General features: G+C 43.5%; 1 protein-coding gene across 3 annotated transcripts in view; it reads right to left on the bottom strand.

Moving 5' to 3' along the window:
* Nucleotides 1-342: 342 nt before the first annotated feature.
* Nucleotides 343-21,326, bottom strand: part of LOC138292879 (volume-regulated anion channel subunit LRRC8E-like) — a 118,203-nt gene continuing 97,219 nt past the window's right edge. For all 3 annotated transcript variants that reach the window (XM_069231727.1, XM_069231726.1, XM_069231728.1), the window contains exon 3: nt 343-4,967. In XM_069231727.1, coding sequence (XP_069087828.1) covers nt 2,703-4,967 — 2,265 coding nt within the window. In that variant the 3' untranslated portion in view covers nt 343-2,702. The remainder of the gene's footprint in view (nt 4,968-21,326) is intronic.

Raw genomic sequence — 21,326 nt, 5'->3', positions numbered from 1 at the left:
CATCTGGCGACCTTATGCATCTACTAGTATTTTTATATTTATAATTTTTTAAGTAAAAAATGCAGGTGAATATGTAGAAGGTTTGGGTCACTGTAATGATGAATTTGATAACATATTGTAACAGGACAAACACTCCAAAATATCACGACAGAAACAAACCAGAAACATCGCATGAAGCCATGTTCAAGAAGAATGTCCCTTTCGAAACCCATTCCAACAAGTGATGATTTTGAGCTTAGAGCGGTCGCCATTTGGTCACAGTGCTCACAGACAGTATGTGCAAACATAAGTAGTTTGTTTTCTCTCATCACCACACAGTTAAAAGCAATACAAAACACAGAAAACACTAAAAAGAATTGTTCTTTAATAAATAAAATTAAGAATGTCTTTGGCAATGCCAACATTTAGTACACAGTGGAGCCACATGTACAGCCTCCGAAAACCACAAAGGTGTAAAAACCTTGAATAAAAACTAGTTTTATTTTTCAGGAACCCGTCACACAGCCTCTGCTCTTTGAAACAATGCCACATGTGTTACAGAATGATATCTTCAGGCTTATGGGGTTGAAGGCTTAAGCGGAGAGGTGCCCGCTTCCCACGGAACGCTGCGAGCCAGAGCAGCTCATGATCTGTGTGCTGCTGGGAGGTAAGAGTTGACCGGCCGGTGCCAAAGCTACATCTGGATGATGGATAGGCACTAAATTAGTCTTCGATCCATGTCAGAGGTAGTCTCGCAAGAGGAGAGCTCTATAACCAGGTCAGCCGGTGTCACACAAGGGGAGACACTTGCAGTCAAGGAATAGTTTGGGAAAGACTGATAACTAGGCCATAGTTGTTAGGGGGAGGGTGACATTGGACCCATTTGAAAATGCCTACACCAGAGACGGTCCTTTAAAATGCCCAGTTCCATGATCTTCACAACCACAACTGGCTGCTGGAAGCTCTGCTTTGGTTCCCTTCAAAGAAATTTGACAGGCCAGCCAATGGCTGTGCCAGCGATAGGCATGGGGTTTGTGACCAGCCCACATATCTGTGGTTGCACAATTAGTCACCACTGGCACTCCCAAGAGATTTTCTACAAACTACAGAGCCGGACATCTTGGCAAAAGCCTTCGAAGAACAAGACTTAAGGTTCCCATATGCACGGGGTGATATTTCATCCTTGGTGTCCCAACAAACATCTGGCGACCTTGTGAACCTAAGGTGCCTGAATAAGGGAGAGGCAAGCAGACTTCCAAAATGCTGGAGATTACAAGCAACATTTCTAGTGTTGCAATCTTATCAAATTGAAAAAAACTACACCATAGAGTAGGTTTTGAAAATTGAGGAGAATAATCCATCTGCCATAAACAAAACACGAAGTGGAAAAGGGGGGAGTCCTGTCAAAGAGTAATGGAATCAAATTAAAAAAAACACAGCCACGGAAGTGCCCAGAGTAGGGTCCGATTGGTTTTGATGTCTGTTTTTTCGCAGTCTTTGCTGGCGTGCACATTTAGTAAACAACCACAGGAATTTTTCACGGTGTCTTCTTCTCTCCTCCTTTCAAGATGTTGAATTATCTGCGACGGCTGAATATGCAAAGACACAAGTTATACAGGGGCGGAGCTTCTATTAGTGCAGTGGCACCGGGGTCCAGGGGCCTGAGTCCGCTCATTGCTGTATTTTAGAATTTAAACAGGAGCCAGCCGGGGGGGCAATTTCCTTCCTTGCACTAGGCCTCATGACCCACTGGCTGCACTACAGAGTAAATCAGTAAATATTTACAAAGGACTAAATCGGTGGACTGCCCCCTCTTTACCTGCACTCATAACGTAAAATTAAAAACATTTTTGGACCTCCAGCTCTGTAGCATTTTACGTACTTGGTTAAACCTAAAAAGTAAATTTCATCAATTGTTGTACAATACTAAAGTTCCAGACCCTTCGGTGTTGTGCAACATGTTTTGTTAAGAGTCCATCCACCTCACCTTACTTTTCCAATCAGTACTTGCCTAAGTTACTCAAGTGTCGAGGTGACTGAGCTGCACACCCACACGGGGAAAAAACTGAAACAGAGTCCTCCAGAACAGTGTCTTGCCATAACAGCAGCACCTACATAGTTCCAATACTGACAACAACGAAAAGCACCATTTTATCAACCAATGGGGAGACCTTTATCACGAACACATCTTCAATGTTGTCATATAATATTTAATTGGGACAAAGTAGAAGGTTCCTATTTGTTATATTACACCAGGAGACCTTCCAATTCAGTCTCCACTTAATGAAGAGGTGATCTACCATTTTGCACTTCTAGATTGTCTCACTCCTTCTTCATCAATGACTACTCTACGGCATCCTTGTCTCTAAAGATGGCTGCCCTAACATCCTACTAACTGAACTAAAGCGATGGAGGGAACCAGCCCTACTGTGTGAAGTCTTTAGGATATTTGCACCACCAAAAGGCACAGCTGGCCATTTATCAACATTCCCAGTAAAACAATAAAATGTCAGCAAATAAATAATTCTAATATGGCTTGCCTTGCACATAGTTATATCGATCACCAAGCACTTTTATAGCTTGGCCAATGTAAACAGAAAAAAAAGCTATAACACTGAGATGTACTCTCCTTCCCGACTAGAGTGCAATGGCTTTCTCTGAATTTTGGTCACCAGGATTTCTCTTTCAAATCTTAAGGCAATTGCAGTCCTTGATAATGTGCATTATTCATCACTCATTTGTTGCCGAATTTCTGAAGGCAACAAATCAAAGAGTGCAGCTTCAACAACAAGGCCGCTGCGTTTCAGGGCAGTGCACTCGCTTATTTCCAAGGGCAAGACCTCGAGGCGGTTCCCTTTGAGCTCTAGCTTGGTCAGCAATGAGAGGCTGCCCACCTTTGGAGACAAGACACCAATCTTGTTGTGCCCCACCTTCAAAGTTTTGAGCTTCCGACAGAAGAAGAGCTCATTGGGTAAGGACTCAATGCAGTTTGCAGTGATGGCAAAATACTGGAGGTTCTGCAGAATGCCCACTTCTGGAGGCACTTCGCGAATTTCATTGTTGGACAAATCCAACTGCCTCAATTTGTTGCAAAGGAAAAGTTGAGGCGGGAGGACCAAAATTTTGTTGCGGTTGAGGTAGAGCTGTTCCAAGCCCTTAAGTTTACGGATGTGCTCAGGTATGTAGGCAATGTGGTTGTACCAAAGCTTTAGGCACGTCAGCTTCCGGCAGTGCTGGAAACTAAGAATCTCTTCAATCGTGTGGAGGTTATTATCTTTCAGGTCTAATTCCTGAAGATTGGTCAAGCTAAAGATGGCATGGGGAATCCGATCCAGATCGCAGTGAATCAGTTCAAGCTCACGGAGGGCAAACAATTTCTTTAGGTTGTTCATGGTTAAGAGTTTGGTGCCATCATTGTGTATGCTGAGCTTTTGGAGGTGGGTGGACACATCAGTGATGGTTGGAGGCACTTTGGACAGGTTGCTTTTCAGGGAGAGTGTTTTGAGGTTTTTCAGTTCCCGAAGACTTTCAAGAGAGATAGTTTTGGAGAGATCTTGAGACAAAAAACCCACTAGATGAAGCTCTTCAAGACCCCGAAGATTATAAATCCAAAGAGGAATCTCTTTAATGTCATCAAATTTCACCCGGAGTACTTTGAGGTGGTCTCTCAGGAATGTCAGGGAGGCATACTGGAGCTTCACTGGGCAATTGTACAAGCCAAGCTCTTCCAGACTGACAAGCTTGGAGACCATGGGTGGGATTGTGACATCATGAATCATTTCCAGCTTTAGGGCCTCAATTTCGGTGACCTCGAATAGTGTTTCAGGGAGGCCAGAGAGCTTGAAAAGGTGAAGTTCCACTCGATTCTGGGCATTCTTCTGCAGCTTTTGTTGAAGCTTTTCCACCGTCCACTCATGGTTTAAGTTGAGCTGCATCAGTTTGTTCTCACTGACTTCGGAGAGGAAAACAGCAAATCGCTTTGAGTACAGCGAGTCATACTGGTCAATCAAGTGCAACATGAAGGAAAAATCATTCTTCACATCAGGGATATCGCTGATCCCAGTCTCCTCTCTCACATGCTTAAAGGAGTATTCCTTCAGCGGGCGGTGGAAGAGCCAATAAAGAGTATAAACACAAGTGAGGCCATAAATGCCTAGGAAGCAAATGTATGATATGGCCAACTTGGAAAAGAGATGAGCTTTGGTGTGATTGCAGCAGAAGCTATCATATCCAGTCATGTCTTCCATCTTAATATTACAAGGCACAATGAAGTGGATATTCCCCACTAGCGCTGCATTATAAATCGTGATCAAAACAAACTTGAAGACCTTGAGGAATGTCTGTCTCATGTACATGGCATAGAGGATGTCTCCCTCTTCCACATGGATGCGGAACTTCTTCACTTTTTCGAACAGGGCCTTAGCTTGCTCGCCCTCCTTTTTGTCCAGCAGGCTGGCTGTGGGGGACTCTGCTACTATTTTGTCAGGGATGGGGGCAGAAGTGAGTTCTTTGACAGGGCTGGATTCAATGGTCTCATCCAGGTTTGCTGGTCTGAAGTCTTTCTCCAGATCTATTTGGTTCATCTTTTCTTGGTTTTCCCCTGAGACCTCAGAGAGTGCCCGCGTTGTCCATGGAGAATCAAAGCACTTACCCAGGATGGAGATGAAATGCTCAATCTTGGAGCTCGTACCTGGGAACTTGAACCAAAAGTTGCCGCAGATCATGAAGATCAGGGTATGAATGACGACGAGGTAGGGAAAGTACTTGGCGTACCAGTGCAATGCCGTCTCGTAGCACATTTGGTTAATGAAGCTATACTGCTGTAAATCTAGGTTATTCTTCAGCCCGTTCATCTCTCTCGCCTCAGCCTTGGGCATGGTTTGATTGGAGACATTTTGTGTCTGCTGGGCAAACTCTTCACAGGTAATGTCAGACACAACATCTGCGGAGACATGGTTGGGGAGACAGATGATTTTGTCTTGGGTAACCTTAAGTCAAAGAGAGAAAAAACTGATTAGGTTTATAAAGTGATCTTGAATTATAATATATAAAATAAAATGAAAATACTTCTTTAATTACAAAAGGCCACTTTAAATAAAATTAAATCAAGATTACATGGTTACATTTCTTTGAGGAAGGATGCAGATAGGGTAAATGTTCAATTAAAATATATATTTTAGGCTTTAATGTCAACCATTGAAGGCAATTTTAGATACAATGTACCCCATACAATGACCAAACAAGCCTTTTATCCCACCAGCCATTTTCTCGGCAGGCTGGGACCCTTAGAGGCCAGATTGGGAAGCGCGGGGACACCTCTGGTGCCTCTGTCACTCTCTGCAGCTCCCTGAGGTTAACTGCAGCAGGCATGGGGAGGCTTCAAGAGAGCGAATGGGTGAAATGGAGGAGGAAGATATAGCGAAAGCGATAATAGATGGAAAAGAGTGAGGGAAGGAGCGAGAGATAGAAGGAATGGATGGAAAGGGTGAGGTTGCAAATGGAGATGAAGGACGTATGACTGGCTTGAGCATTTTTGCCAGAGCTGCTTATGATCCCCAAAGGCTGGACTTGCCCCATACTTAAGTTGTTCAGTCGTGCGCCCCCCTCCCCACCAATTAACGGCACCTGCCGCAGACCCTTCCCTAGCACCGTAATTATCGTGTCAGCCAGCGTTGAAAGAAGTCTCGGAGCCCGTCGCACGCAAAGGGGCCTGCTAATGACACTGCAATCCCAGCCGGCGAGCAGCCACGTGCCGGATCCGTCTAGAGTCGGGTCTCTAAGGGAATGACAGACCCACAGTTTGCAAACTAAAGATTAACCAGAGTTTGCCTGCGCGTGAATAAGCCAACCTCCAAAAAAAGTATGCAAAGGACGCCCTGTTCACAGTAGGGAAAGGTCAAAAATCTCCTCGAGTGAAGGCTTAACAAAAAACAACAAGCATTTACAATGCATCGGGTCTCGCGTTTGCTCGTGTTAGAGCCGATCGCGTTGTAAACTCCTAACCCGACTTTTCACCTATCGGGCAAAAGTGCATTTATGCACGTAACCCGAAAAAGTGAAATCAAGAATGTAAAGCGCTCGACTTCTGCCAAGCGAGATCGGGCTCGTAAATTAGTTTTAAAAAAAAGTCCACCAGCCCGATGGAAAACAGCGAGCCTCGCATGTTTCTGTACTTGGTCGCTGCGCTCGAGGAGGGCTAGCCACCGGAAAAGGCATGACCTATGCGTGCCTTCGACTAATGAAAGCAAGCCGATTTAATTAGGGAAGCCCACGAACCAATAAAAAGCACTGACGATAAGTTGACAGGGCTCGGAGCCCTTTTCTAAATACTAAAGAGTCTCCCTGCTATACGCATGCGCGAGCGCATGCAAAGCAGGCTCGACCCTAAAAAAGGGCTAGTCCTCCCTGCAGACGCCTTGCTTACCGCTATATTTTGACAGATGTATTTTTAGCCCTTGTGAATATTTCTTTGCTTCCATTTTCAATAACTGTTACAAAACGTTTGTTTGCCAATATCTTGGAAAACAATTTGTGCAAAAAGCTATTTTGAAATCTGAGCAACAAAATTTCTAGAAATTATTTTTGATGACGGAACCTAGAAATTGGAAGTGGTTTGGGTAAACATATGCTCAATATTCGAAAAGGTAGTGATTCGAAAAGGTAAGTTGGAAATGATAGGGTCTGAACAAGCTCTGTTCTAGCGAAGAGGACCCTGGAAGAATTGTTAAACGAGGCTGCTTCTCGACCCCGAGTCCCTTACTAAAGATCCTCAAATTACCTTCAAGGCCTGAAAAGGAAGGGAGTACCTCAGAGCCCTTTTGTAATTTTATATTTTAATTGGGACCATAAAAAATAATCACCACTGCAAATGTTTCATCCAGCAGCGGCCACTTTAGTTATTTTCATTTAACCTCAAAGAATCTCATGGTACACTTGGGTATTTAGGTTCGAGGTTTTCAAAATATGTTATAAGAGGAAATTTTCAATAAAAACGTATTTTCTTCCCAGTCTCATCATTGCAACATCAAATTTTGGAGTCATGTCTGTAGCGGCTATCCCCCCCTTTCCATGATCTGTACTCCTGTTTCTCCATCAGGAGGGCAGGGCTTCTGACACAGAGACTTGTGGTTAATTTCTTTTGAGGCACAGGTGTACTGAAGTCTGGTTGTAATGCACCCTGAATCGTAGCCTATATGATTTGAGTTAGGGGTGCCATCAGTTTTTCACTCCAAATACAAACTGATTCTATGATGTCAGGTACACTGTTCCTCCACTCCACCAGACACAAAGAGCAACTCCAGAAAATAATGGTACAAACAAACATGTCCTCGCATTAAAACAACAGCATAATTTCCCCTCCCCCTCCCCCCCAGATTGGCACCATCATAAACCATGAGTATAAAACACACACACACGTACGATTCATGAACAGTGTAAGCTGTGATTCCCAACCGTTTGACTTCTGTGGGCCCCAAGTTTATCATTACTAGAGCCCGGTGACCTCCACTGAATCCTTATTGAAATCCTCCACTGAATCCTTATTGGAATCCAGGGACCCCCCACTGAGTCATTTCTGAAAGCTGGGGACCTAATCTGTTAGTATTATTTAATTTTCTTAGTAGTTGCGGACCCCCTGAAGAGGCCTCGCGGACCCCTAGGGTTCCCTGGACCACTGGTTGGGAAACACTGCTGCAAGCTATTGGTACCATATTGTTAACCCAGCACCTATACATTTGAGACATCTTCTCTCCAGCATTCGCCTCTCATGTGAAGTGGAAGTAGAACTTCTGCTTTCAGCAAGTGGCCTTTTTCTATTATGTCAGTTTTTTACGTCACACAGAGACTGTTTGCGGTCTGTTGGCAAACAAATCTATTGTATCCAGTAGACTCAGTGCGAGCTTTGTCTCTACCCATTTTTCTTGATTCAACGGTTTTCTTGTCTACCTGAAGACTTTTCTCCTTAGTCTTGCATCTGTCCCTTCCAAGAAGCATTTCGGTCTCACTGTGTTTTAATTGGAACACATGTATCCCTTCACTGCTGATCTCAGATCCTGCATTGAGGCGCATGAGAGGCTACGTCCTTTCTCTCTCTACTTTAACCCCTCCCTTATTTCTGACTCTTCCCCTCTTAATAAATAAAAGTCCTTACCCCCAACCCAGTGACCGCATGCCTTCTCCTCCTTTCCCTCCCAGTCGACTAGTGCTCCAATGACTGCCTTCAATGTATCAGCCGGTGGATACTTAAATGGTTTGGAGACCATTCGAACATGGTCGCTAAAGTGTGTGTGTATATCTTGGAATACTTTTTCTTCAAAGTTGGCAGCAGCAGACAGACATGCAGCATTCATCCTTGAAGTATTTTTCTTAAAGCTATAGAAATATCATTTCAAAATAGGCACCCTTCATGTATGCACAGTCAAGGAAGCCATTTTTTAAAAGTATTTTTCTTTTGCTTTGTGAAAATTCATCCCAAGGTACCCACTACCCATTCAAGGCGACCACCTGGGGGAGGGCGTAAAACAGTCACTGGCAAAGCAAATAGGTGTCACTGTAAAGATCTATTGGCATTGCCAGTGTTTTGATTTTCAATCTTTCAAGCCTCTATTAGGAATAGCATCCTTCACATTTATCTGCCTGCACACTTCAGCAACAGTAGGGTTCATTTAAGTTTCTCCTACCAACATAGCGCCCTTTCGTGGCAAATAAACTTTATACAAAAGCATTTCCTTCGATACAGGGATGCAGGAGAAAATAGGAAGGTAAGTTGTCATACAGTGAAGTGCTGAGGGCAGCCTTTAACAATACTAATCTGGCAGCTACACAAATCATCAATGGAGGGACATCTGGGAGTCATTTGTGTCCAAGAGATTGGAAGCTTTGGACTTGCTATCTTAAGGCACTGAACTGTTCAGTGCAGAAGGAGATAAACTTGGACAAAGTTAACACACTCGATCCCGGTTGTTCAATAACAAACAGCACCCTCCCTGCATCTTGACCAAGCCACATTTTCAAACACGACACTCCATGCTTTTCCAGTAAAGACGTTTTTCAAAATGCCGGAACATAAAAATAGAACCAAAATTAAGGGCAAGCAGAAATCCTTGCAAATATCAAACAATAGGCTATCAAATGAATATTTGCTTTCAGTTCTAAGTGAAAGTGGGGAGGTAGGGGACATGCATTACTAACTTTTCATGAACGTTGGGACAGTCGGAGGAAGGGCTCAGACAATTTGTGTAGGGGGTACGCTATGGAAAACAGGTAGCTCAAGAATGCAATGAAAATCTGCAAACTGAATATTGGCCTAGAGTGGAGACACGGAGTGCTGAGACGTGCTTAGGATGCAATGTCATCTGGGAGTGACCCAGAGGCCATTCCATGCTTATGTATGTTACCCATCAGAAGAATACATTGTTCATACATTTTGTAATCTTTAATACTGAAGGTGATGATCCAATGCATGAATAAAAAGGGCGGGCAAAGTTCAATGTAGAAGGTTTGTGAGAATAGCACAGTAGCATCAATGCGGACTTGGCTGGGCAGAGGAAACCATTTCACCACTGTATAAGGCCCTAGCAAGGACAAGGCTCGAGTGTTATGTAAGGTTCGGCCACTGTATGTAAGAAAACATATCAGAAGGATGGAAACAATTCAAGATATTTATTTCTTAGACCGTTTGAAAAGCCTCTTGGAAGCATCGGAGCCAAGGGAAGATCCAGTTATGAAAATAATCTCAACTAGGTGTAGGTTTTCCCTGGGGTAAGAAGCAAAATGGGGTTGAATAACGAGTGCAAGTTTATGAATTATGCAATAGTAGTCCTTCATTTATATGAGTACTCTAGCCTGCCGCCCCCCAAACCAGTTTCTTCCGAACTGACCATTTTGACCATGCCAAGAATCTGTATTTTATCCTTTAATTTGCTCTGGCCTGTTACATTCACCAAATCAAAATTACCAGCTCACCCCTCTCAAATTCGAGCATAATTGACTGGTGACACAGGGATGCACCTTTAAGAATCTTTTAGATCTATATTTCTTTCTGTTGACGTAGATCATCAGAAATCACCAACTGCACAATAACCAAGAGTACAGCAATGACTCCCAGTTCCATTTTAACCTACAGCAGTGATTAATTTGAAAAATAATATATTCCAGGGCCAATATTTTGCTCAGAAGCCTGCGGCCAGCGTTACTGAAGGTTGGTGCCGAAATAGAAAGGCTGTGCAATCTAATACCACCTCATGCCTCTTTAATTTAACACCAGTCACTCCCTGCCTCCTTATCTCACCCTTGCAGGTTCTTTCTTCACTGTCTTTTCTTCTTTGTTGCTGTTTTTCCGTCTCCCTCTTTCTTTGCCTCTTTTGTGTTTCTCTCTTTCTTGATCTGGGTCAAGGTCTGAAGAGATAAATGCCAGTCCCCAAACATGAGTGCTGGTTGCCCCCTCCTGCAACCACCGGCTCAAATTAAGCACTGACCTAAGGTCATAATCAGGTTTTGAAGGAGGTGGTTATCTGCAAGGCGCTGAACCTCGGAGGCACATCCACAAATAGGCACACAGTACTGGCTCCCTGCAGGTAGAATAGCACTAGTAGAAGGATTGTTCTACTGAGTTTGATGAAGCTGACCTGTTTCCCTCTTGGCAGGCCCCAAACCAAGAGCAAACCTTCTCATTCTTCTCCAGTGGCAGAAAACGAAATTGCTATAGGCGATGTAGCCCATCTTTTGAGCCAAGTAGTGGCTGCTGGAGAAAGTGAATCATCTGTGCCCGATCAGGATTCTCTCAGTGTGGTTGCTGGTGCATTGGTTCACTTTGGTGCTCAAGGCGGGTTTTTCTCCTGCCTACGCTCTTTCAATGGCATTTTCATTAGAACTCTTGGCAAGCTCCTGCAAGAATTACAGAGCACAGACCTATGTTGCCCGACCTATTTCTGTTGTGAAACAATATGACCATGTTATTCCAGCCCGGAAGGCACCGTCTTGGCACTCAATCAAACAGCAAGCTAGACTGAGTAGCCTCATGCACAGCACAGGCTGTTCCCAATTCACTAGACTGATCCAGATGTATCAGCCTCCCACACAACACAGGGAGCCATCCCAAAACTAACTCTTCCCAGAGGCAGACAGGACATTTGGTTGAGAGATCCTGATGTTCGTGGTTCAACCACCCCTCCATCTTCAAGGAAGCAGGAAAAACACTGTTTTCTAAGACCGTGTAGGTGTAAGACCCCAATATTCACTCACAGACTGTAAGGCCAGTACTACAGATCTTAGTTTTAAACAGGGAGTGTTAATTTGTCAGTTTTTCTGTCGGTGTACCCCGACCTTTTTTTTTTTTTGAGTTAACGCACTGTGAACACGGCCATGAGGCTTTACAAGAGGTATATAAAACAGCAGAATGTATAAATGCTTGATTTGCCCGTGTAAGTATGGTTTACTGGGCAGCCTTTTGGAGCACGTCGTTGGAAGAGTGTTGGATGGAGGGTGTTTTCTGTGGGAGATGGTGGTTCAGGTGCATGAGGTTCAATTATGCTTCGCGTGCATGGTATTGCTATGTCGCTGTGGCATCCTTTTGGCATGAAGTGATGCAGAGAGTAATCAGAAGTTAGTGTGTTACTTGTTAACCCTTCACTGTTGGGGTGTCTTTCTTCACTGTGTGCCCAGGCTACTTTTTTTTAAATTACATATATGTTTCAAAGTTAATCCCATCCTACTTCCAGGGATCGATCGATAGACATCTGTAAAAATGGAAAACAGAGACTTATTCACATCGAACAGTACCTTGTTCGATGGTTATGTTATAGGATAAAGAAGCAGATCATCACATCATTGTCAAGTGCCTGGTAATGTTTATGGCAAATAAAGACTGAAAAAACCTCAACCTCGTATAAGTATCTCCTTACAAAATATCCAACCTGCATCCCATCCCATTGTGCACTTAAATTTGCAAAGTATGGAGTTACAATAGTAAATTAATTCAGTTGCACTAAAATTGTGGAATGAGTGTGACAGAAGTTGGGAATTTAACACATCAAAATATTTGAAGGGAGATACTTGCAAAAGGCCGAGCTATAGGCAATTCATATTTTTACAAAGGTTTTTGGAAAAATATCTGTCTGGTGTCTATGTTTTCACATAGAACCGATGCCGGAAGAGCTCTCCTAACCAATTCAGGCGCTGCTCTCATGCTGTTAACCAGCATGAAAGAAGTGCCGGGAGTGGATGGAGCATCCTGGCTGGACGCTCCTTCAGGCCCTGAAGGCCCGTGTCTGGTCTCCACCCAGCTATCTTAGACCGCAGCCAGTATGGGGAGCTTTGAGACAGTTAAAACAACCTTTACTATTTCTGATCCAATATAGATAGGTGGATTGTTGAACTCTTTTCAGCTCGATTGGTTACCTAAGCACATGAGATCCTGTTGTATAAAATGTTGATACGAGGACAGTCCTCTCTAACTGGATAGCAAACAAATGAAACAATGGACAAGGACCATGTGTGTGGGTGTGATTTGTATAGTGTGAACCTAACCAAGAGGCAGTAGCGTGCTGTACAAGGCCTATACTGTCTGTGAGTGATTGCAGAGAGAGACTGCTTCAGGAAGCAGAAGTGTGGTTACTGCAATGTGATGCAGTTTTCTTGTAAGAAATGTGCCTTGAACTTTTTCCTAAATTGTAGCAGGGATGGGGTAGTCCTGATGGATACAAGGATAGTATTCTGGATCCTGGATGCACAGATGGAAAAGGCCTGTGGCTTTTTTTCCCTAGTCTGATGGTGTCCTGACTTCGGGTGTGCAGAGTCACCAGAGAAGGTGTGCTCATCTTAGAGATAAGAGGAGTCATGGTTGTCATATCTTTGTAAATGATGCATCTGGTTTAAAGATGGTGAAGGTGGGCAGCAGAAGTCAGTCGGGTTCCTGCCATTATACAGGGCACAAGTGGCTGTTGTGTTCACTGGCACACTCACATCAAATGCCAATTTCAGGGAAATCTCAGTAAATGCTGGGTACATTCTGTGGCAAAGCACCAAAGGTCCGTACAGGGAGGGGGAGAGGCTGGAACACATTTTAAATGTGATTGCAGAAAGGGTAAAACGGAGATTCGTTTGAATATGTTGACTTACGTTGCAGATATGCAAATGCCTGGAGATATCTATTCATATATTTCAAATGCAAAAATGGGAATAATTTCAACTGCGTTGCAACTGAATGCCAAAATTGCATTCTGAAGTAGACTACGATGATCAGTACAATTGCTCTGTATAAACTTCTCACCCGGATGAGGCTAAATGATAATTGTTTCTAAAATCTTTATTATTCTCTGCTTTAATGCAAATCAAGTTCCACACATTCAGGCTATAGATCTAGGAAGTACAAACTCAAAAGGGCTTTTCGTCTCAGGTGATCTTACATGAAGGAAATAAGGTTACACTTGGCCATTTTGGGCTGGTGAGTCGAACATTAGCCGGCTTTCAGTTTGCAAATGTTATGGCATTGACTTTAAAGGTCTAAAGAAGGCAACTTGACAAAGCAGTTGGCTACCATGATCTGCAGCAGCACTGCTTAGGGTAATGCCCGTCAACTGGATGCATTTCAGGGACGGAGAATTGAGGGTTAGTAACAAATAAGATTCATTTTTGTAAGAAGTGTTTAGCTTGGTCGGGGAGTTACTCAAACTCCATGCAGACATATCACAACTATCAACTGTCTTTAGCCAGATGAGTTGAACCTGGAGTTCACCTAACCTCCGACATTTATGATTGAGCTCCCTTAATATCACTACAGTACAGTGTATAAAGAAAACCCACTGTGTTGTAAAGGCTTTTAGACTCCTAGATCCTCAACTCTGGAACAGACTTCCAATCCCGATACACCTCATCAATGATTATTATACCGCTAGGAAGCTCTCAAAACCCGTCTCTTCTGCTAATGTCCTCTCTCCTGTTTGTTGCTTCTTCCCTCCGATGGGCCGGTTTGTTCTGGTCTCTTATGTTTTTCTAGCGCCAAGACGCCCTTCAAGAACAGTCATGCTTTACAAATAATAAATAACTTTCCACAATCTGAGTCTGCAAATTTCTTGAGTTCCAATATTCTTCTGAAAAGGCCTCACGCGCCACGATGGCCTTCTGCCAACTGCAAATGAACAGGGGCAAGCTAACGACAAAACACCCATGTTTTACAACTATCTGAAATTCCACATTAATTATTAGATTAACTTTTGTAGGCATGATATTCTACAGGGTGGCTTTCAGAACACAAGAGGATCTACTACATTGGTCCCCGTGTTTGTGGGAACGGAAAGCAGACAAGAGATTCAAATAAATGTTTCTATTTAGCAACAATGAGTCGAGCTTGTAGTAAGCATCAGGAGAAACAAGGTTTCTTTCAAGAAAACATATTTCTTATAGGCTGACGAATGCATGACCCTGCAAATAATAAATAAATGTGGCCTTTCTCAATTCCTTAGTGTGGAAGAGGTGGCGATGCTACTAAGTATCGACCACAATAAGGTCTCTACGGCAGCCGACCAGGGCGGCCTAGCTATAAACTACTGCACATCTAAACTTAAGAGAAGGGCATTGGAAGCTATTGCCATTTTGAAGCCGACAAAAACGGATATGTAAAATTGTCGAAATGAATTAACCCAAGGAATATATGAAGAGGTTTATTCTAGGCCAAAACCAAGTCCCTGACAGATGGGTTTGGTCTCAGTGGTAGCCAGTGTGTCATGGGCCCCTGTGCAAGAAGGGAGGTGGACCCACCAGTCACTGTTTGAGCTGTTAAGTATTGCAAGAATCAGTGGTCAGAGGGCTACTCAGGCCGCTGGTCCCTGGTGCCAGTGGTCCTGCTGCACCAATTGAAACTAAGTATCTGGCTGATCTTCGGACACAACATCCACGCTCCCATAGAAGGCTCGGTTCGGAGAATACAGCGCAGGGTTTGTGCGCGACGGAAACCTCCTCAGGCCAAGGGTCAAAATGAAAGGACTAGATTGCTCACAATCATGCCCCTTCTCCATGCAACATCCCTTACCAGTACAGAGTTCTATGGAAAAAAACTTTGAATTCATCCCGGACCCAGCCACATCCTCCAGACAGTGAGGATTTTGGGGGAAGGTAATGAAAAAGCAGAAATATGCAATCGAATAGGTGGGCTAGGTGGGAGGGAAGTCTCTGCTAGGCCCCTTTCAAATCATAAAACATTGAAGATGCAGTGATGTTTCAGTAGGATTTTTTTACCAGCTCTCATACAAGGGCATAAACTCACTTGGAACTGCAACCAGCCCCGGGCCTAGTGAATGTCCCATGGAGGGATGCAAAATAGGCCTGGGTGGAACTCGCAGAGTTTTACTTTGTGGAATTCCGCGGATTTACATAACACCACCACAAGATTCTGTGGAGTTCCACCAGCGGGTGAAATTTGGGTAGGTTGCGCTGCATGCGCTGATTTTTAGCACTATGAGCTTTTTCTGCACTGTACAATGCGTGGTGAATCAGACAGCGCTGCTTCTTTTTGCCGTTTGATTAGATTTTCTGCTCTGGCTGCAGCTTCCGCAATGTGAAATGCTGTGACCTACTGTGACAGCCCCCACTGAGAAATCTCACTGGGAGTCATTCTAGGGTCCAAAAATCCCGCCAAGGAACGCAAATTCTCACTCACGGTCACCAACTCAACACTGGCGAGCCACACATGAGAAAAAAACTCTGCGACGCGGCGGTTGGAGTTTTGTTGAAACTCTGCAGAGTGGGCAAAACTCTGAACTCCACCAGCAGAGTGGAGTTTTTCACCCACTCTTAATGCAAAGCACCTATTCCCCCTGCATGGCCCGTATCCTGGAGGTGGAAAGAATGGAAAGCTGTCATTGGCTTGTGCTTACACCAGACTTCATCCCACCTGGAATGGTGAGGGCTGCACTTTTTTGACTTTGGGACGCTGCCATGTAAAATATCTATGAGACCTAGACACATCTGAAAACTAAACATCTGGGTTAGTCCAGGGTGGTGCGCTTCACATGCACCTAACACCATTTTCTAACCCACGATGCCCTGCAAATCTCTAACTTTGCTTGAAATCACACATTTTTCTGACATTTTTGTGATGGAACCTTCCGGAATCTTCAAGAATCCACAATCTTCCTACCACCCAAAATTGTTGCATCTCTACCGATAATAATTCTGCCCCACTCGTCAGCCTAAACACGTTTTTTTCCCAAACTGCCCTTTTGAGCCTGCTTTGGTTCCCCCTCAATTTTGACACGTTTTTGGCTCTTCCCTGTCACAGGCTCTTGGCTCACCTACAAAAGTGAGGTATCATTTTTATCGGGAGACTGAGGGGAACGTTGGGTGGTAGGAAAGTCGTGCCAGTGTGAAGATCCCACACAGAAACTGGGAAGAAATTGATATGTTAGCTAAATTTGGGGTTTGCTGAGGATTCTGGGTAAGAAATCACTTGGAGACCTACGCAAGTCACACCTCCCTAGACTCCCACGGGTGTCTAGTTTTCAGAAATGTCTGGGTTCAGTAGGTTTCCCTAGATGGCTGCTGACCCCAGGACCAAACCGCAGGTCCCCCCACAAAAACAGGTAGTTTTGTATTTTACAATTTTGATGTGTCTACGTAGTGTTTTGGGGCATTTCCTGTCGCGGGCACTAGGCCTACCCACACAAGTGAGATACCATTTTTATCAGGAGACTTGGAGGAATGCTGGGTGGAAGGAAATTTGTGGCTCCTCTCAGATTCCAGAACTGTGCATCACCGAAATGTGAGGAAAAAGTGTTTTTTTTTTTGCCAAATTTTGAAGTTTGCTAAGGATTCTGGGTAACAGAACCTGGAGAGAGTGCCACAAGTTACCCCATCCTCGGATCCCCTAGGTGTCTAGTTTTCAGAAATGTCCAGGTTTGCTAGGTTTTCCTAGGTGCCAGATGAGCTAGAGGCCAATATCCACAGCTAGGCACTTTGCAAAAAACAGATCAGTTTTCTTTGGGAAAATGTGATGTGTCCACGTTGTGTTTTGGGGCACTTCCTGTTGCGGGCACTAGGCCTACCCACACAAGTGAGGTATCATTTTTATCGGGTGACTTGGGGGAATGCTGGGTGGAAGGAAATTTGTGGCTCCTCTCAGATTCCAGAACTTTCCATCTCCGAAATGTGAGGAAAAAGTGTTTTTATTTTTGCCAAATTTTGAGGTTTGCAAAGAATTCTGGGTAACAGAACCTGGTGAGAGTGCCACAAGTTACCTCATCCTGGGGTCCAGTAGGTGTCTAGTTTTAAAAAAATGCACAGGTTTGGTAGGTTTTCCTGGGTGCCGGCTGCGCTAGAGACCAAAATTCACAGCTAGACACTTTGCAAAAAACACGTCTGTTTTCAATGTAAAAATCTGATGTGTCCTTGTTGCGTTTTGGGGCGTTTCCTGTCGCGGGCACTAGGCCTACCAATACAAGTGAGGTACCATTTTTATCCGGAGACTTGGGGGAATGCTGGGTGGAAGGAAATTGGTGGCTCCTCTCAGATACCAGAACTTTCTATTGCCGAAATGTGGGGGAAAAGTGTTTTTTTGCCAATTTTTGAGGTTTGCAAACGATTCTGGGTAACAGAACCTAGTGAGAGCCCCACAAGTCACCCATCCTGGATTCCCCTAGGTGACTAGTTTTACAAAAAATGCACAGGTTTGGTAGGTTTCCCTAGGTGCCGGCTGAGCTAGAGGCCAAAATCCACAGCTAGGCACTTTCCAAAACACGTCAGATTTCAATGTAAAAATGTGATGTGTCCATGTTTCGTTTCCTGTCGCAGGCACTAGCCCTACCCACACAAGTGAGGTACCATTTTTATCGGGAGACTTGGGGGGACACAGAATAGCAGAACAAGTGTTATTGCCCCTGGTCTTTCTCTACATTTTTTCCTGACAAATGTAAGGCAGTGTGTAAAAAAAGACGTCTATTTGAGAAATGCCCTATACTTTACATGCTAGTATGGGGACCCTGTAATTCAGAGATGTGCAAATAACCACTGCTTCTCAAAACCTTATCTTGTGCTCATTTTGGAAATACAAAGGTTTCCTTGATACGTATTTTTCACTCTTTATATTTCAACAAATGAATTGCTGTATACCCGATATACAATAAAAACCCATTGCAGGGTGCAGCTCCTTTATTGGCTCTGGGTACCTAGGGTTCTTGATGAACCTACAAGCCCTATATATCCCAGCAACCAGAAGAGTCCAGCAGACGTAACGATATATTGCTTTAAAAAATCAGCCATAGATGGAAAAAGTTATAGAAGAAAACTTGGACAGAAATTGCTCTTTTGTTCACCTCAATTTCATTTTTTTTATTTTAGCTGTTACTTTCTGTAGGAAAACCTTGAAGGATCTACACAAATAACCCCTTGCTGAATTCAGAATTTTTTCTATTTTCCAGAAATGTCTAGCTGTCTGGGACCCAGCATTGGTTTTGCACCTATTTCTGTCACTAACTGGAAGGAGGCTGAAAGCACAAAAAAAAGTAAAAATGGGGTATGTCCCAGTAAAATGCCAAAATTGTGTTAAAAAATGCGGTTTTCTGATTCAATTCAGTCTGAAAGCTGGGATTATGGTGATTTTAGCACCGCAAACCCTTTTGTTGATGCCATTTTCAGGAGAAAAAAAACACAAGCTTTCTTCTGTAGCCCTTTTTCCCCCCATTTTTTTCTCTTTTTTAAACAAGCTGTATTTTGTCTAATTTCTTGGTCTCCTCCAGGGGAAACCACAAACGCTGGGTACCTCTAGAATCCCTAGGATGTCGGAAAAAACGGTTGCAAATTTGGCTTGGGTAACATATGTGGACAAAAAGTTATAAGGGCCTAAGTGCGAATTGCCCCAAATAGCTAAAAAAAATGGCTTGGTACCCAAGGGGGAAAAGGCCTATCAGCAAAGGGGTTTAATATAGATTTGCATAGTGTGACAGTGTTGCAAGTGTGGTATGGCAGTGCCGTCATGTTCTAGTACATTCATGCTCTGGTTGGGTGGGTTCAGTCAGCCTGTTTCCTATTGATTAAGATCTTTAGGAGAATGGGTGCAGTTGATATTGTGTATGTACTTATTTGTTGTGTGGGGTGTGCGGTGCATGATGTTCATGGGAGAATAATGAAACCTGAACCACCCAACTGCCCCTATTAAATGCCCGTATCATTGTTATCTACTAACCATAGCTCTGCAAAAAATGTGTATGTTAGGTTTATTCTATGTAACCAAAAGCTTTAAGAATGGCTTGGACGACATAGGATTTTAATTTGAATGCATATTGATTTTTGAAACACCCTGCTGCTTTGTTCAAAAATAGAAAGACAGCACCACCATGTGGTGGACTGACAGAAATAACTGCTAGTACAGAGTACGGCAAATGCCAGCACAAATTAAGCACTGGAAGTCAGAGGTCAGAGTTGTCTTGAGGTGCTGTATCGAGGAAGTGAAATCAGGTGCAGATTGGCTTCTGTAGACTTCTATCTAACATGCAAACCATCTCAGCTGCTGTAGCGTGGGGGCACTTTCCTAGTCCCCCACCTGAAGGATACAATAACAGACGCCTCAAGCTTAGCTAATTGTTCCAGTGCCTGTTGAAACTTTCAACAGCAAACAAGAGGGGAGCGAAATAAATATACATTTGTGCACAATGTTGGTTAGCCTACGAATCTGGCAAATAATAGTTGTTAGATTCTGTGGACTAAAGGGGATAACTCCTAAACTTTTAATTTCACCCTCCTCAAAGGATCATGGGAGGCACATTAAGCAACTGACATTTAGTGCGGCCCGTAACAATAGCCATCTGAAGCCAAAGTTGGGCTCCCTTTTATTTTTCAGGTGTAATTTTTTAGTTGAGCCTATCCAAGATGGCGGTAAGAGCAATTTTAACATAGGTGCCAATATGTAGGTTACTGCAAGGTGCAAGTGTTGCACAAGGTTGTTTTGATGCAGAACTGCTTAACTTTTGACAAGAGAGTAAACTTCCCGATCCTATCCCTGGAGGGCCTATTTATGCAAAGTGAGTGAATTTATAACTGATTCACATTCCAAAATGAAACATATTGCACCCACATTTTCTCCAGCCTGCCTTCTATTGTCTTGCAGAGAGGATCATATAAAACAAAATCTGCACTTCAGTTGGCGGGAAGTGTAAGGGATGTTTGTATTCTACTGGACGCAAACAGGAAATACCACATCAGGCTGAAGCTGGAGGACCAGTCGTGACCTCACTCTGTCTTAGTGGATGCTTCCAGACATGTAACTGTGGTTACGGCTGGCAGCCTTCTTGAATGGAGTCTCGGGGTATACTTCCCGATATTGACTTTGTTTTACATAGGTTCTGGCAGGGGCTTTAAGTGGGATGATAAAACGTAAGGGGTCTCTAAAAGGGGTGTGGCCAAGGTGTAACTAGTAATCCTTCCAAAGAGACATGGCCTATGTAACTAAGGGTGTGGCTTAAACATGTAAACTAAAATCCTGCTCTTTTCATAACAGACCACCCAGGCAGTATTTTAGTGTGACTCGTTTTTCACTAGTGCTGCTGTTTTCATTTTCTTGAGAATACTTTGCATTTCCTGCACTTCACCACCTCACCCGATACACACACACACATACTCCCATCTAAGAACTGTATTTTCTTTTTTTCACCTTGTCAATATTTCAATAGCTGTGTACCTCCTTCACACATTTTTACATAGAATCACATTTGCAAATGACACTGCTGTAAGTGTTCTGAGGAGAGGCAGAGATTTGGATGACCATGTATTCTGAACATCTTTTTGACTGCCTGACAGGCATTGAGAGGAACCGGCACAACCTTCAGCCTTTACTCCAGGTATTCAATTGCATCCAATCATAAACACATTAAGGAGACTCAGTTTAAGTATGCAATATACAAGAGTAACATGCTACATGAAATAAAGTGTAGAAACATCACGCTGGAAGAGGCAAACACTCGCAGGCATTGCAAGAAAAACATGTATTAAATCTCGGACATGAATTACCAAAATTGTTTTTACAATTGTTGGTCATAAATCAATCTGTGTTTTTGCCTGACAAGTTAAGGACATGAATACAGGGCTTGATAAGGATCCGTGTCAATGTCAGTTCTTAATCACTGCCAGGTCTCAGACCTCAAGTGACCGGGCCCACATAAACCCTAGTTCCAACATTTCTAAACATGCTGGGGAGTGGGACGCACAGGAAGGATGACTCACCTCTGGTGAGATTATACAAAGAACATCAGTCTGTTAGGACTGCTTAGGAAACAAGTAATTGCAATGCAATTGGTCTCGCATTTGCTTGAGTTAGAGCTACTGGCGTTGTAAATGCATCGCTGGACTTTTCTTGCCATATGAAT

This window comes from Pleurodeles waltl, chromosome 4_2 (assembly GCF_031143425.1).
Source record: "Pleurodeles waltl isolate 20211129_DDA chromosome 4_2, aPleWal1.hap1.20221129, whole genome shotgun sequence".
NCBI lineage: Eukaryota > Metazoa > Chordata > Amphibia > Caudata > Salamandridae > Pleurodeles > Pleurodeles waltl.
This window is presented reverse-complemented; position numbering and strand designations above follow the sequence as displayed.